The 16,286-nt window shown below is 36.1% G+C and overlaps 3 protein-coding genes across 4 annotated transcripts; 1 reads left to right on the top strand and 2 right to left on the bottom strand.

The window, feature by feature from the left end:
- The first annotated feature begins 1,717 nt into the window (after positions 1-1,717).
- On the top strand, positions 1,718-4,533 carry LOC103965983. 2 transcript variants are annotated; one of them, XM_048580408.1, is made up of 4 exons: positions 1,718-1,871; positions 2,015-2,066; positions 2,181-2,340; positions 4,343-4,533. In XM_048580408.1, exons 1-3 carry the CDS (start codon positions 1,793-1,795, stop codon positions 2,329-2,331), a joined length of 282 nt encoding a protein of 93 aa, XP_048436365.1. In that variant the 5' UTR covers positions 1,718-1,792; the 3' UTR covers positions 2,332-2,340; positions 4,343-4,533. The 2 variants fall into 2 exon arrangements, with proteins under 2 accessions (XP_048436365.1, XP_009377370.2); XM_009379095.2 differs by having other exon boundaries at positions 2,181-2,345.
- On the bottom strand, positions 2,331-9,437 carry LOC103965984 (potassium channel KAT3-like). Its single transcript, XM_009379096.2, has 13 exons — positions 9,096-9,437; positions 8,743-8,958; positions 6,954-7,115; positions 6,798-6,855; positions 6,134-6,451; positions 5,103-5,342; positions 4,927-5,025; positions 4,797-4,829; positions 3,782-3,967; positions 3,477-3,554; positions 3,189-3,240; positions 2,905-3,039; positions 2,331-2,559 (listed from the first exon to the last, which is right to left on the bottom strand). Exons 1-13 carry the CDS (start codon positions 9,275-9,277, stop codon positions 2,456-2,458), a joined length of 1,863 nt encoding a protein of 620 aa, XP_009377371.2. The 5' UTR covers positions 9,278-9,437; the 3' UTR covers positions 2,331-2,455.
- A 4,392-nt stretch (positions 9,438-13,829) lies between these two features.
- Positions 13,830-15,044, bottom strand: LOC103965981 (acetylglutamate kinase, chloroplastic). The gene has a single exon (XM_009379091.2). The coding sequence runs from the start codon at positions 14,968-14,970 to the stop codon at positions 13,981-13,983; it is 990 nt and encodes a 329-aa protein (XP_009377366.2). The 5' UTR covers positions 14,971-15,044; the 3' UTR covers positions 13,830-13,980.
- Positions 15,045-16,286: the final 1,242 nt, after the last annotated feature.

Below are 16,286 nucleotides of genomic sequence, written 5' to 3'. Positions count from 1 at the left end.
GGAAGTTTCCCAGTTACCCAAACAAAAAGTAAGAAAAGCAAAATAATATTTGTTTGTTTACTTTTGTGAAATCTTATTTAATTTAAGAAATAGATTTGTTATTAGCATTCCAAAAATCTTATTTGTCATTCTAAACTTTCTTTAATTAGAAAGAAAAATACACTTGTAAGAAGTGTAAAATGAGATTTTTTTTTAGTAAAAATAAAATGAGATGTTTGGAATGCTAATAACAAATTCCTTAAGAAATATGTTTATACCATGCTTTGTTTGCTACCTCCACAAGTTCCAAAAAATTCCCAGTGTAAGGAATAGACAAATAAATAAAACTTTATTTTTGGAAAATTACCGTTTCATTTTTGTCCTCGGTAAACGCTTTGGGTAGATACTTCACGTGGACACAGTGTTGGCCTGTTGCTGTTGGTGGTATGTGCTCTCACCGTTTGCATAAAAATACAAGAAAATATGACCACATCAAGTATTCAATCGTTCTCAAAATAAAAAATAAAAAATTCAATCGTTCAATTCAATATTCTAATTTTGGTATCTGGTTGCTTCCTTTAAGGATGCCAAGGAGCCATCCACAAAGAGGTTGTAATTTTTTTTTTAACAAACGACTTTATTTAAACGATAGGAAATGAGGTTTTAGCATCACAATAGGATAGTAATAATGTGATTCAAATTCGCCTTTAACGAAAATCGAATCTAACATCTATCACTTACAAGTAAATAGTTTGTAATTTATTTACCAATAAAAAAGAGTTTGAATTTTGAGCCAAGTGTGTGTGTGTGTTTTTTTTTTTTTTTTTTTTTTTTTGGTCAAAGTGATTGAGAACCTAATTTTTTGGAAAATACCTAGAAATAGAACAATTTCTCAATCATGGGACAGAAATAGGACATTTCAAGCAATAAAATGCACTGTTATGGATTTGGCAACAAAATGCAGCTCTTCTCTTACTATATTTCAAGCAATAAAATGCACTGAAATGGGACAGAAATAAAATGCACTTCAAGCAATAAAATGCACTGAAATGGGACAAAAATAGGACATTTCAACCTAATTTTTAAAAACACTAATATTTGATTGAAGAAACTACACTGTTATGGATTTGGCAACAAAATGCAGCTCTTCTCTTACTATATGATATGTCAAGCGATTATAACTAAATTGTTATTAGCATTCTAAAATAGTCGTTATGTAAACAGAAAACAAACACAAATAACTATTGTCTCAATCGTATTTTTCAAGTTCCATTTGATTTGGTTCACAATAATAGGAAGAAAAAAAAAACTATTGAAAAAAAAATTAAAACGAAGGAAAGATATATCACTATACCAAAATGATAACTCGATTTAAATAGGGGTGTGCTATCCACACACTCTTTTTTACTTGTCACACACCTTATTAGTTTCTGGCCGTCGGATTGAATGAATTAAAGAAGATAAAATCACGGAAATTAATAAGAAGTGTGTGAGAACTAAAAAAAATGATATTTTAAATAAGGGAACTATTATTAGCACTCCAAAAATCTCATTATACACTTCTCATAAGTGTATTTTTCTTTCTAATTACAGAAAATTTGGAATGTTAAATGAGATTTTTGGAGTGCTAATAACAATTTCCTTAAATAAACTCAAATTTAACATTTTATTAAGTTTCCCTCCTTTTTTGTTTTTTTGAAGTACTCTATAAATTGGCAATTAGCGCATTCCAGAATCTAAAATCCAAATCCATTTCAGCTGCTGCTTTTGCCAAAAGCTCAAACTTTACATACACACAGAGATCGACACTCCAATGGCTTCACCATCTCAGTCGGACCTTCAGCTCCAACTCCAATCGGAGTCCGAGTCCCCGATGTCATCCATCGTCTACGGTCATTTCACTTCTCTCTCGCGCAATTCAATTTCACTGTCATTTGCGATTCCGTTCTACGATTTCTTCCCTTCTAATTTGAGTTTTGAGCGCCAAGAAAAAAGCTGTTTAAATTTAAATTAAATTTTGGATAAAATGGCGCAGTGATTTCACAGCAAGTCCAGGGTGCGATGGAGAACATGTTTAAGATGATGAGGTCAGTTTTCAATTATTCTTTTCAATTGATTTCAATTTCAACGAACTGTTTGATCGATTTGAATCTTCCGAAGTTATGAAAGACGATCTAATTTTTTTTTTTTTTTTTTAATAGCGAAATTGATGAGAACTCTGCCGGGATTTCGGAGGAGATCGAGAAGTGCAAGGAATCTGCTCTGGAGAAGAAGAAAGGCTTAGAGGAAGCCAGGGAGCAAGTCGAGAAGGCCGCTTATGCCGTTTTGGAGATGCTCAACAACCAAGCATAGAATGCACAGGTGCTGTAAGTTCTTGAATCTTCAAATTTTCCATGAATTACATTATAAAATTTCGTTTACAAGATGGTCGAAACTGATTGATTAGTCTTCATTCGTTCATAGATGGTGTTTGTGTTCAAAAGATAAACAAGCGGTCGTTGTCTCTTAAGGCGTTTAGCTCTTCCACCTGCGAGCCGTCCGCCATCACAACCGTGCTCCCTCTTTTTCCCAACTTTTTCTCTGCATTCACAGTAAAATAGTTAGTAAGTTCGAATATGTTATCAACTTGTGACGAAAGTGTGAGCAAGGTCGAAAATTAGTGTTTTGTTTGGTATGAAAGTGATTGGTAAATGTTAGTTACTGAGAAGATTGTGATATTCTAGTTTGTTTGGCCATAGGTTGAATCACGAACTCTCCGGCCTTCTGTGGCGGATTTTATTCTCACCATTTGTATTAGCCACTAATCATCTCCGGCCATTTGTATTAGCCACTAATCTTCTCCGGCCATTTTATAGTTTTTGGAATTGTTTAGCTTAGTCCTTGAACAAATTTTTGTGGAGGTATGTGTCTCAAATATGGTAGTACCTGCTAATTTCAGAAGGTCTTCCACTGACTCGGGCAAATGAACGAGTTTTCCATTCGTGTAAGCTTCATCTGGATGATGTCCGTGAATTATGACTCTCATAGGAATTGGCCCCGGAGTGGAAGTTTTGCTTGTTTCTGTAAAATGATAACAAAATCTTAAACTAAGATGACAAATATCCTGAAAAATTTCATGCATAGTATTGTAATGCTGTGTCCACATGTTCATCCTCTTCAAAAGAAAATTTGTGTTTCGCATTTTCGATTTGACTAAGGGATGAGTTTACCTTCCGTGTTAGCTTCTTCTTGGTAATTCACTGGTTCGTTTGGTTGTATATGCTGCAAATAAAATCATCATCATTAGCATGAACCGAAAGTACTCAGTGTTGGGTTTCCTTCAATGCAGTTGAAGTTAATCTAAGTAAAATGTCTGGAAGAATTCCGAGTTCTTAGTCTTTTACATTGGTGTGAGCTCACGATGTTTTTCTCTGACAAACAATACAATCTAAGGAAAAGCCATATAAGTAGACTCAGATTTACGGTCAAAGTATTCTGTAAAAAATGGAGATGTGTACCTCTATATTTAGGTCATCCAACAATTCTGTTAGAAACGGTAGTTCTTCTCGCACCTCTGTTTGCAAGTCTCTCAAGTGCTGAAAAGGAAAGAGTCAGCATAAACAATTGCCTATGCATGGTAGGGTTATTTGTATATCTTAAAAGAACAAAACGAGGGCAATGGATATTTCGGTGACAATGCGAAGCTCTATGTTTTAGCGAAATGATGTGCCTGAGAATTTACTTAATCTCATCAAGTTTTTTTCTTAAAACTTCCAAACCATGTCACGATAATATTGAGGAGGGAATGAGATAGATTTTTTACCTCGATTAAATTTTTGAATATTATCTTGCTGTCTTCATTCTGTGACTGTACCATTTGCTTGAATGATTGATGACTGATCCGAATAACCTGAGAAAGCTTTTTTGTTCTCACTGTAAAAGGTTGGGGGATGTTGAAACATATCCCAATTTCTCCTACCAAGTCTGCAGATCCTAGGTTTGACAAAAACTGAAAATACAAGCAAGTTTAATTAGAACAAGATACATAAGAAAAGGCTTCTCATTGTCAACATTGATGCAATAGCTTGTTTATGTGTTAGAATTCAGAGGTTTGATTCATAGGTCATCATGTTAGTTGGTTAAACATGTTAGCGATCTCCCGCTTAATGCTACTTTGTCTTTCCGTTAAAGCTAGGGGAAGAGAGGGGTATAGGTAGTTCCTGGTTTCTGCTTTTACCATATCTATTCCTTGTATTCATTTTCAGACTGTATCTGGTTATTGAAGAGGAGATCTGAGATGAGCCATTTCTTATGAGTACAATATCCTTTCCAAACTACGGTTCAAAGTTGAAGTTTTATGATCTTTGTTCATCTGCGTCTGCAGGTTGTTGGAAGCTTAAAAGACACAACTCAATGTGAGGAAGCTAGGGCTGTCTTCCTTGAGGTTGGATTGATCAATTTCTGTATAGAGAGATGCACAGTAAGAGCTGTTTGAGATACTTTTGTGAATTTCGTTCCATACATGCTTATGTCATCTTGCATTTCATGCTTTACTATATTACGATAATTTCTTGACTCTCGAGCCTTTCATGTTTACCAGCCCTTCATGATTACTTCTTCATGTTTAGAACTTAAAGAGTTAAACTAGCACATACAAACACAGTACACTCTCTATAAAAACTTTCTAGGCAGATGCTCTCCTGTATGGAAGATGCAACTTACATCTCACCGTTCATCACCGGGGAACCTTAAGAGAGTAAATTGCATCTTCCATATAAGAGAGGTTCTGGAACCCGAAACACTCTATGGAAGGCTCACAATGAAGTGCTCAAGGGTACCTGTTCTGTGCCGTTCTTGTACTTCAGCACGTCCTGCATTTCAAATATGCGATACAAATTTATGTTTCTACTATAGCGTGTATAGGAATGACCAAGATGACCATATTAGAGAGAGAGAGAGAGAGAGTACCAATGCTCCAGTTACTAGAATGTAGAAATCTGTTGGGATTTCGTTTTGTAAGATGATGTCAACTTTAGGTGGAAAATATTCTGCTTTCATCTCTGAAATCTGCAAACAACAACGTTCTTTGATGAATTGATACAACGACGAGATCATTGCATAGGAAGAGAAGAGAGTAGCTATACCAATTGGACAGTAAGGTGTTCAGAGACTCCTTTGAACAGGTAGGTTTTCTCAACGGTTTTTTGGAAAAGATGGTGGGCAATGCTGGATCTGATTGCCTTGGGAAGGTCTTGAAGCACCACTTCCTGCTGCAACTCTGCAGTCTTGAACTTGAGCTGCATATGAGCCAGCATTTGCTCCTTCAACCCTTGAGGAAGTCTGTTCTTACTCGCATATCTCAGTATCTCATTGATTGCATTCCTCTGTTTACAAACCACATTGAACAGTTTAACACAACTAGTCACTTCAAATTAGTCTATTATATGCGTCTAGTTTATCAATGTTTTTCGCACACCCATATTTATTTGTGGCCTTTAAATTGCATATATTGAAGAATAATCAAACAAAAATAAATAAGTGTGCAGAAGGAGAAAAATGTGTGCATAAATTATTTCTTGTATCCAAATGTTGGGTCAATAATCCGCATATGGGTGGTTATTATGGTTATGGACTCCAAAGTGGGTCCTATATGCATTCAAGATTAATATTGAGTAATGTTGAAACCGTTGGTAGCTTAATGAATGCCCACATAGTTTTTTCAATACCCACACAAAGTGATGTAGACTTTGGAAATAAAGGTGATCGTATTTTCAAAGTCATGTGCTGTAAATTTCAAAATGTAAGAATATGTTCGTATGGAGTTGCTCTATAAACAGGGCACTCCAACTGCTATCAAAACATACGGAAAACAAAAAGGAAAGATCAATAACAGTATCTATTCCTTCCTCTTTTATTTATATTCCCCTTGAATTATAGTTATAGTGATATTTTACCCCTGCTTCGCTTCTGTTGCTAGTGAAGATTATCTCTCTAATTTTTACCTATTTATAACAAGTAAAGATTTTTTACAAGATAACGTGTTTATGTTATTAGACTGTGATTATTATTACACATTCAATCGGCATTCATGCAACAATCATCTCAGTTAATGTCCTTAGAAAGCCGATTTCTCTTTAGTTTATTTGAGAAAAATGCAAAGAGGAGGAAATGGTACCATGAATAAAGTTCGGACAGCGCTACGGACGATGAGATTGGTCATGTTTCCAATTATGTAAGCAACGAAGCCAATGTTGAAAAGCATATAGAAGATGGTAAAAATCTTCTCTTTGAAGTTGACCGCATGTATGTCGCCATATCCAACGGTGGTGAGAGTGACGGTGGCCCAGTAGATGGAATACGTGTAACACAACCAGATGCTTCTGGTCTCGAAGTCGTTGATTTGGATCCCGATCCATGTGTCCGCTGCTTCTTTCTGACGGGTTGCCATCCAGAAGAAGAAGCAACCTGATGAGTGCACTACGAATAGTGTAACCTGTGCTCCAAAAACCCACAAGGGAAAAAGAGAGGTTGATTAGAACTCTGTGCATTATTACGATTTATGTTGTTAGATTGCGAATTAGGTTGTCGATTACGTGAAATCATGCTTCTTTGAATGTGCAGACATCATATATTCTAGATATATAATCAAATGAGATGGCTCAACATATAAAGCGTTTGATAAATAAAAAACGTATGGTAAAGCGTGCTTCAACCAACATATTAATTTGTTAGACTGCTAATTATGATCCATGATAATAGGAATTCCGACCCAATTATGCAGTCACATGGTGAATATATTAAGTGAAACAATAGCTCAAAGGAGGAAACTAGATACTCACACAAATTAGTTTGATGTATCGAACCCAAAAGTAGCTGAAGCGTGTGTCTTTCTCTAGCCTGCATGTGGATTAAACCCAAAAATCTTTGCTAGGATCTTAATCACATGTTAATTATGTGTGATTAGGGATTTAATATGTAGTTAAGAGCTAAAGTACCGTTTGAAGAGTTCACTAACACGTCTGAGACGCCATAGGCGAAGCATATTGATGAAGCGAAAGACTTGTTGATGGTGCATATTGCCGGTAAGGATTCTATATATCACATGAAATGGTAGGGTGGATGCTACGTCGAATGGGAAATATATTCTTGTAACATACCTATAATTGCCAACAGAAACAGATAATTTGTATTAGTATCAAGATTAATTAATCATCGTTCTTAACTTATTTTTTTTAGGGTGAAGCGCTGATTGAGTTCCTGAATTATCATCTTAGTGAAAATTATGTCCTTGAATTATTTTTTCGTTAAAATAAGTCCTTAAATTCATTAAAAATTGCTAGTTTCATCACTACTATTATATGCAAAGCTATTTTATCCAATTTTTCGTCAACTTAAGTCACTTGACACACTTTAGAATGTAATACTGTCATTTTCTCGCCTACAAGCCCTTAGCATTTCATATAGGTTGCAAATCTAACGTCTAGTTTACCTCCAAAGCTAACTCTATACACTGTTTCTTTACGGAAAATTACCAATCTACCCTTTAATATGTATCACATGCAAGTAATGTGACTTAAATTGATGAAAAATTGAATATAGTATCTTCAAATCTAACATTAGGGATGTGATTGGCAAATTTTTATAATTCAAGGACTGATTTTTCTGAAAAAATAGTTTAAAGACCTAATTTTCACTCAGGTGATAATTCAGAGATTAAATTGGCATTTCACCCTTTTTTTTTTTTTTTTTTTTAATTATCTTTGGTAGTGGCTAACTTGGCAATCAATATGAGTTTTTTTTTTTTCTTTGTTTTTTTTCCGTATAAAACTCTTTGTATGTAAGATAATTCACAATAAGACGAAATAAAGAACTAATTCAAGTATGTAAGATAATTCACAATAATACGAAATAAAGAACTAATTCAAGTGGTGAGGTAATATAAATTAATAAGAATCAATTTGACTATGCTAGTGTGATCCGAAGAAAGGAAATAAATTCCATACAATCATTTGTTTTTAAGATAATTTTCCCCCTTTTTTTAATTTTAGTCGATTACTCATTGGACATTTATAATTGGCTAGTTTCTAATAATGAATTTTTTTAAATGAGTAAGTATTTTTCTTATTTGAATTGGGTCTTAAATTGAAAGAGGTGAAACAAGTCACAAGAAAGACTAATGAAATGTCATCACAACTCCAACATGTTGCTGAAAAAGTAAGGATGTGGAGAAGATTCATATATAGTTGTCCACATTAGGGATAACATTGAAACAAAAGTGTACGGAATGAATTAGCGGAAGAGAAGAAAAAAATCAAGATGGATAAAAATTTCCGTAAGTATAATGCCAAGAGGGAAATTGGCTGATTATAAAAGTTCAAGAGAAAAATTGGCTAAAACAAAGTTCTGGGAAGAAATTGGCAGTTCTCGTAAGTTCGGGGAAAAATCGACAAATAACTCAGTAAGAAAATATGACACAAATTGGTATCCAAAATTTATTTTAGTAAGTTGGTCTATCTAGCAAACCATCCAATATAGTATCAACAAGATTCTTGAAATTTTCTTTCAAATCTCATCAATTAAAAAAAAATCTTAAATTATATGGCAATACTAACAAGAATTTTTCATAATCAAATATGTTTCCTATTAAATAAAAAAAATCATAAATGGTATCAAATTAATCTTTTTTCTAAAAGGCAAAAAAATATCTAATTTGTGACGCCATAAATCACTCCTAAAAAGGGCCGGGAGTAAATCCAGGAGGAGAAGACAGATAAGAATGATTACCTCAAAGCGATTTTCTTGTGATCAAGTACTAAGAGGTAGGTTGTCTTGTCCAAGTAAGCCACGAAGAAAGTTAGGACGATATCAACGGCGAAGAATGCATCGACAGCCAAATCTACGGGCAGGAGTGATCCAGTTGCCACCTTTTTGAAGGCCAGTTCGAATGGCGACGCCCATGCTGAGTATATCACCAGCACCACCAAAAACGCCTGCCACCACCTTCATGCATACGAAAACGTGTTGTCAGACTGTGAATCAGAACGGATATTTATACTCATTGTTAAGTGCGATAGTATGTAACGTATGTCATGCTATATGATAAGAGAAAAGATCTCAGCGAGAACATTATGTTTTACCTATATCTCCTATCATAAGGAGCAATAACAAATTTCTTGAGCTGCAAGTGGGCTTCATCGACAATGGTTCCAAAAGCCGGTAAGATGCTGCTTGACACAGAGGCCAAGTTCCTAATCTCGCCGCCCGAACGCCTCCGGAACAGCAAAGGCAGCGGCGAAGCAGTTGCCGACCACGACGACATTTTCAAGTGAGAAGGGGGAGACAATAGGAGGCTACTGCCTCTTGTTATATTTATATAATAGTTCTAATTGTTTGTGCGAGTGTGAGGGCTGAGTAAATCTTATACTAATCAATTTTTTGTCACAAATATATAAGATAATATTTTTTCTACCTGATTTGGGAAGAGTAATGTTATTTCCACCCCAATGTCCTATATTCTCACCCACTTTTTAATGATTTTTTTTTAATTACAAATTTGTTCATTTACAAAAAGACTGATAAGGACATTAATTATCTTATTTTGCTTAATTTAAAAAAAAAATGTTGGGAGTGGGAGACGATTTGTCTACCTTAAAACCTTAACTCATATTTTCATCTCCTTTTATTCAGAGAAAGTACAAAAAAATATCAATGGACTTAGAAGATGATTTTTTCATTGAATAGGTGGAAGATGACACTTCTACAAAAGAGGTAGAAGATTTTGTTTTCATTGAAAAGGTAGAAGAATAATTTGTGTGTAGGTCATTTGAATTTGTTCCTCGTATTTTTGAATTTGTCGTTGTCAAATTCTTTTAAATTTGGATACCTTTGTCGTTTCCATATGAATTTGCAAACTTTAGTGGTTTTCATTTACATATTATTTGTTATATTTTTTAAGGGACACTTTTATAATTTCATATGTATGTATATATTAAAGGTTATTTTGGGAATAATAGTGGGTGGGGAAATAACATTTTAATTTTTTAACTTTTTAAGGTGGGTGAGATTATAACGTAAGTGGGAAAATAAGACAATATGGTGGGTCTAGTAGCTCTCTTTGGTAGTTATTTGTATCATATCCGTTTGCTTAGAGCCAAATATTTCCAAAAGAAGTATAAATTAAAATCTTTCTAAGCATCTTTTGTCTTGTTTTGTTAATTAGCATCGCCTTTATAACCTCCCTTATCGGACAGTGTACATTGTATGGAGTATGTGGTCCGCTACTAATTAATTGGTATTTTCTCAAGTGGTCTCAAGTACATAGAGTTTCGAACCAGTGATGCATGGGTGAAAATCCAACATACTATCCGCTAGAATATTGAACCACACGTTAAACAGCATTTTAATTGATTCAATCTAAATTAGGAGAGGAGATATGAACTTGGGGTGCAGAATAAGAAGCATAGTGTTTTAGCTAATTCGGGTACACTCTAATCAGCACAAGTAATTAAGATAATGAACTAGAATTACAACTCTCAATAAGCAAAACATATATAATATGAAGAGGCTCCTCAAACCAATATGTTGATCGCTGATAATGAACTTGAATAATTCTACTTGAAAGGAACTCGACCTCGAATTCATCTTAAAATTGTATGGCACTAGGAATCACGAAGCTAGATAAGCACATATAATCTCTAACATGAGGAGCCAAAACTTCTTCAAACCTGGATGGTATAACCATGTAGTCGATCCATAAATGAGATTTGAATGTGCTTGCTAGTTCATGCTCGTGTTTGATAATGGCTTACCTCTTACAAAATGTTCTAAAAGACGCTAGACGCTAGTCGAACGGCTGGTTGGGGGCCTAGCCTCCTAGGCGAACTAGGTGAATTTAAGTAAATCTATTATATTTCGTGTGAATAAATGTTTGTTTATACTTGAAATATATATAATTTCATCATAAACTATAAAATAAAATGACATATTTATTATGAACTATTAGAACATAATGAAAACATGGGGAGTAAAATATAATATGTGCTCATTTAAGTATGTAACATGTCTCTTAGAATTTATTAAAAAAATAAAATGCAAAATGAAAGTTATTTATTTTCTGTCTAAGTAGGTTGTGACCTTGGCTTGTCTGGATAGGTTAGGCAGGTGGCTAGGCGGGCGCCTCAACATGTCTAAGCGCATTTTCTTAATTTTCAAAGCTTACAATAATTCTATTCTTTAACGCTAAGATCGGATATGATTCTTTCTTTTTTTTCATTTATGACTTTTGCATATTGTCCCACCAAAAAGCCATACTTCCCTTTAAACGGAAAGCAATCTTGACCATCTTCTCCTCTGAAATAATTATTTCTTTGACGAATTGATCCACAACTGAAACTCAATCAAAAAAATCTTCTATGCATTCACTACCCTCAGAACGATGAATCTTCCCAACATCAAGTTGACGAGTTTGTCTTGAAGCAAATCCTCCAGTGCATTCTGCATTAACAAAAGATTGTCCGCAACCACCATAGAAGATCCTTGATGTGCCACAAATAGTCATCCTCCCACAATGAAGAGACGAGATTACAAGCGTAAAACCTTGAAGAACCAAAGTTTCTGGAATTCACTAGTTCGATAAAAATCCCAAAGGATATTCGATTGTTGATTGAAAAGATGACTTACAATAATAACATCAACGACTTAAATAAGCCATTCACTTTTTGGACAACTCAAAAGCTTAGGGAATTAAAACGATAATTAAATTACATTTTGAGAGTCTAAACAACTTTAGATGACCATAAATACGACATATGACACGCCCAATTATAATACTCAAATATTTCTCACCGCCTTCTATCTCCATATCAATTGACTCAATATTTCTCAACTTTAATTCTTGTGTTTTCAGAATTTAAAACATTTTATTTTCTTTATACTTATTCGTCAAAATGAACCTACGTCTTGTCCTTTATCACCCTAATATGTCGGCTAAAACATTAGAGAAATTTTTATTTTTATTCTGATAAGATAAGTGCCTATTGACATTACTCAAAACCCTCAAATAAACACTTTTCCTTAGCAAACAGTCAAAGTTCATAGATTAATAATTAAAAAAAAAAAAAAAAAAACAGATGAATTCGAGCTTAAGACATCTTTTAAGATTGCAAGTAATACTAAACCAATGGCTAGTTATAAATTAGTAAGGACTCATGTACCATATAGCATGAAAATTATTTATTTTGTTGTAAACAAATGAGGTTGGTAAGGAATTCACACAAACAAATGAAACATTTTCAAATCAGTTCAAAATTGAAAAGAGGTGAAATATGAGCGAGAACAGAAAATAATAGCGACTGGCCGGAGACACTGGCCACTCGGGTCAGTCAAACGGATGCCGAGTCTCTGCATTTACCATTCATGTATGTAAGGGTTGGGGATACTGCTGACCTTGTGAAAGTAAAGGTGCCTTATAACTGATAGATGGTGGAGGACTAACCAGATTGACATACACATTAAGCGCCGGTTGAATATCTGGGACAAATAGAAAATCAGATTAAATGCATTGATATCAGAAAAGCAACACGACAAAGTAAGAAATGACTCATAAGCAGGTCTTTAACTCAAGGTCCACACAGCTACCACCAACATGAATATTGCTTAATGTCGAATCATCTTGCGGCTGCTAGGGACCAATGCAACAATATGCAGAACACCCAATGCATATTGAAGTAATCGTGTAAATAACGCTCAACAGGTGGAGCCTGCAGAAAGAAAAATCAGGTATAATCAGATACGGAATCAAGTGAAAAGGCAATAGAGTATATTGGAAGTTCATGTTGCAAGGGTGGGGAATATATTATACCTGGCATAACTCCAACATAGTAATAAGTCCATTAAAACCCAAATCTTACCTACTGCAGGCCAATGAGTTCCCACTTCTCACAAATGCAGGACCCAGCTTTCGGTCCTTCTGTAGCTGCAGGAATATACTGCATCCACAGCTTCATCACTGATGTCAAGCGGCTTGAAAGCAGACCTTACACTTGGAAGATTCTGAGATGCACTTCGAGGGTTCTTATTTGGATCCACAAGCATAATAAGATGTGCTCTGAAGTACTGCTGCAAGGCAGGAAAGCTTTTTGTTTCTCTGATGAAGTAAGTACTTCTGCAGGTGACCTGCCATTCCGAAGTGATCCTGAACGAGGGGGTCCTAGTGCCCCAGAATTTAGTCTAGACCTTACGGATGCAGCATCATTTAAAAGTCCCAGTAACTTCTGTAAGCCATCCTGAGAATCAAAAGCATCGAGAACTGCCCCGGAAACAAATGCAGCAGCAAAAAATAAGGCTGCATTTTTCCTGGCTTGATCCTGTGAGCACTCATGAAGTTGAAGAGCTAATTCAACCACCTGGTAGACCACATCTGAAGGAAGAGCACAAACCCGCTCCATTATTCCGTTAAAAACATTAATTGGCCATAAAAAAATGAACAGAGTAGATGAATTTAGTCACCTAAGTAAATGAGAATTAGACCTCTTAAATGCTAAGCTTCACCCGATATGTCATTACCTGGAGAGAGCTGATAGTAAATAGGCAAGAACAAATACCAAAGAAGGTTTGAGCAACCCCTATCCACAAACAAGGCAGAAAATTTACAATGAGCAGCCAAAGCACCGACAAGCTGCATCACATCAGGCAAAAGCATCGCAACGTTTGACGCCTCATATACAGACGTTGGTTTTTTTAAGACTCGATATTGTATCGATTAACATGTCAATAACAAAACACATTGACATGTTCTGGACACATTGTCGGTACAATATCGATCATGCAAAGAGAATTTCTAAGCAGTTATGCAAATATCAAAGGATATAGACTTAGAGCAACAGATAATTCATAACTGTTGAACCTCGTTGTTTATTACAATCGACGTTGCTACACTAAGGGGAAGGGAAGGATTTGAAGAAGGACTTAAGCAACTAATTAACATTTAATCATTCAGTACTTAAGCAACTAATTAACGTTTAATCATCCAGTAATCATAGTTCCAGCTCCTTCATCAGTCAAAATCTCAAGCAACAGAGAATGTGGCACTCTCCCATCAACAATGCTAGCAGTCTTCACACCCTGCGCCAGCGACCTCACGCAGCAACTCACCTTCGGAATCATTCCGCCGCCGATCTTCCCCTCCGCCACCATCTTCTTCACTCCATTGATATCAATCTCCTTCACCAAACTCGACACATCATTTCGATCCTCCAGAATTCCCGCCACGTCGGTCAGCAGGATCAGCTTCTCCGCCCCCACTGCCGCCGCCAGCTCCCCCGCCACCGTGTCCGCATTGATGTTATACTGCTGCCCGGTCTCGTCCGCCGCCACGGATGCAATCACCGGGATGTACCCTGCCTCTACGTTGGACCGCAGCGCGGCGGGGTCCACCCGCGCAACTTCCCCGACAAATCCCAATTTGGCGGCGTTCGGAACGGGCCGGGCCGTGACAAGCCGCCCGTCCATCCCGCAGAGTCCGATTGCCTTGGCGCCGGCCCGGTCGATTAAGGAGACCAGATTTTTGTTGACTTTTCCGACAAGGACCATCGATACGACCTCCATTGTTTTGGCGTCGGTGACTCGGAGGCCGTCGACGAAGGTCGCCTCGATGCCGAGGCGCTGGAGCAAGAGGTTGATCTCGGGGCCGCCGCCGTGGACGAGGATAGGCCTGAGGCCGACGCAGGAGAGGAGGACGAGGTCGTTGACGACGGAGGCCTGGAGGGACTCGGATTTCATGGCGGCGCCGCCATACTTGACGACGATGGTCTTGCCTCGGAATTTCTGGATGAAGGGGAGAGACTCGGCGAGGATGTCGACTCGGAGTTGCCCCGGAGTGGGATCAGGAGACGACGGGGATTGGGAGAGAGAGTTACGGATCGAGACAGAAAATGGAGGTTTGCGGCGGAGGGAGAGGTTGTTTGGGAGCTTGAGTGATGGCGATGGGTTTATTAGGGTTTTAGCTGCCAACATTTTTCCTTTTCAGTGAGGCAGTGGAGACGCGAGAGTGAAGTGAGACCTGAAGTGACGACTGAACTCACGTGAGAACCGATTTTATTCCAGTTTTTATTTTATTTTATTTATTTTTTGGTCAAGCATAAATTTGATTGTACTTCAGTTAGTTGACACCAGCATTTGTAATTCTCTTATTTTTTTAAGTTCGAATATTATAAATGGTAAGTTTAATGTTAAATTTATTTTTCAATTTTTGTTAAGATTAGAGAGAGAAAATGTGAATTATTTTATTTTTATTTATTTTAGAGTTAATGTATAAAAAATTCCTCAATTTTTATTTATGATTTCAAATTAATGTCAACTTGTTAAAATATTTCAAAAAACTACTTAGTGCTTTGAAAAATTAGATAGGACTTTACCTACATTAATGATGACATTACTTTTTTTTTTAGAGCACCTTGATATTTTTACACTAGGAAAATTAGGAGTTCAGCTAAACCATACAATGAACAATCTAATTTGGTATCAAATACGCCATTCACGAGATTCAAACCTTAGACCTCTCACTTCCAAGTGAAGAGGAATACCACCAGACCGTAATACTGAATGGCTAATGGTTCCTTGAACCAGTCACTTACATATTTCCGTTAATTTTCGATTATTGCTTTTAATTCGTTTCGTGTAATATGTGTTGATGCTTCAAGGTGATAGCGTCAAATTGAGATTGTGGCTGTAAAGTCTCTCAGAGAGTGTTGTAGTTCTGATTTAGTTGAGAACTAGCTTGTGTAAATTTTATTGGGATTCTAGAATATCCTCTAGATAGTGTTCTGTTTCAATTGTATTACTTAAAAGAAGAAGATTCTTCTTTCCATACTACAATAAATTGATTCATTTGGAAGTGGTTTTAAAATAAATTGACTCGTTTACTGCTTCTTCCACAAAACACTTAAAGTGTTTTAAGTGTTTTGTGGAAGAAGCAGCAAATATATGCTTCTTGTAAGAAGCATTTAAAGTGCTTTTACTTTTATAGGATTCACTTGAATTTTTAAGAAGAATTTGTTTTAAAAATATTTTCTTTAAAAGCATTTTCAGTTATTTTAAAAGTACTTCCAAACAAGCTCAATATTAGACACAATGGGTGAGGTAATACACTCCTCATAATTTACCAAATCTCTCGCTGCTCCTTGCCGCACCTCTCTATCCCTCTCTATAATTCTTCACTTGAATCGACTTATACTAGATAAAAAAAAGTTTGTGGCGCTTGCCACTTAGTACTACGCTAGTGACATTATTCTTTAGTTGTAAATGAGAGATTTTATGTTCGATTCTCACCA

The sequence above is a fragment of a genome, unplaced genomic scaffold (assembly GCF_019419815.1).
Source record: "Pyrus x bretschneideri cultivar Hongxiangsu unplaced genomic scaffold, Pyrus_bretschneideri_v1 Contig15, whole genome shotgun sequence".
In the NCBI taxonomy this organism is placed as follows: domain Eukaryota; kingdom Viridiplantae; phylum Streptophyta; class Magnoliopsida; order Rosales; family Rosaceae; genus Pyrus; species Pyrus x bretschneideri.
The sequence above is the reverse complement of the archived record's forward strand: the minus strand, read 5'-3'. Positions and strand labels throughout refer to the sequence as shown.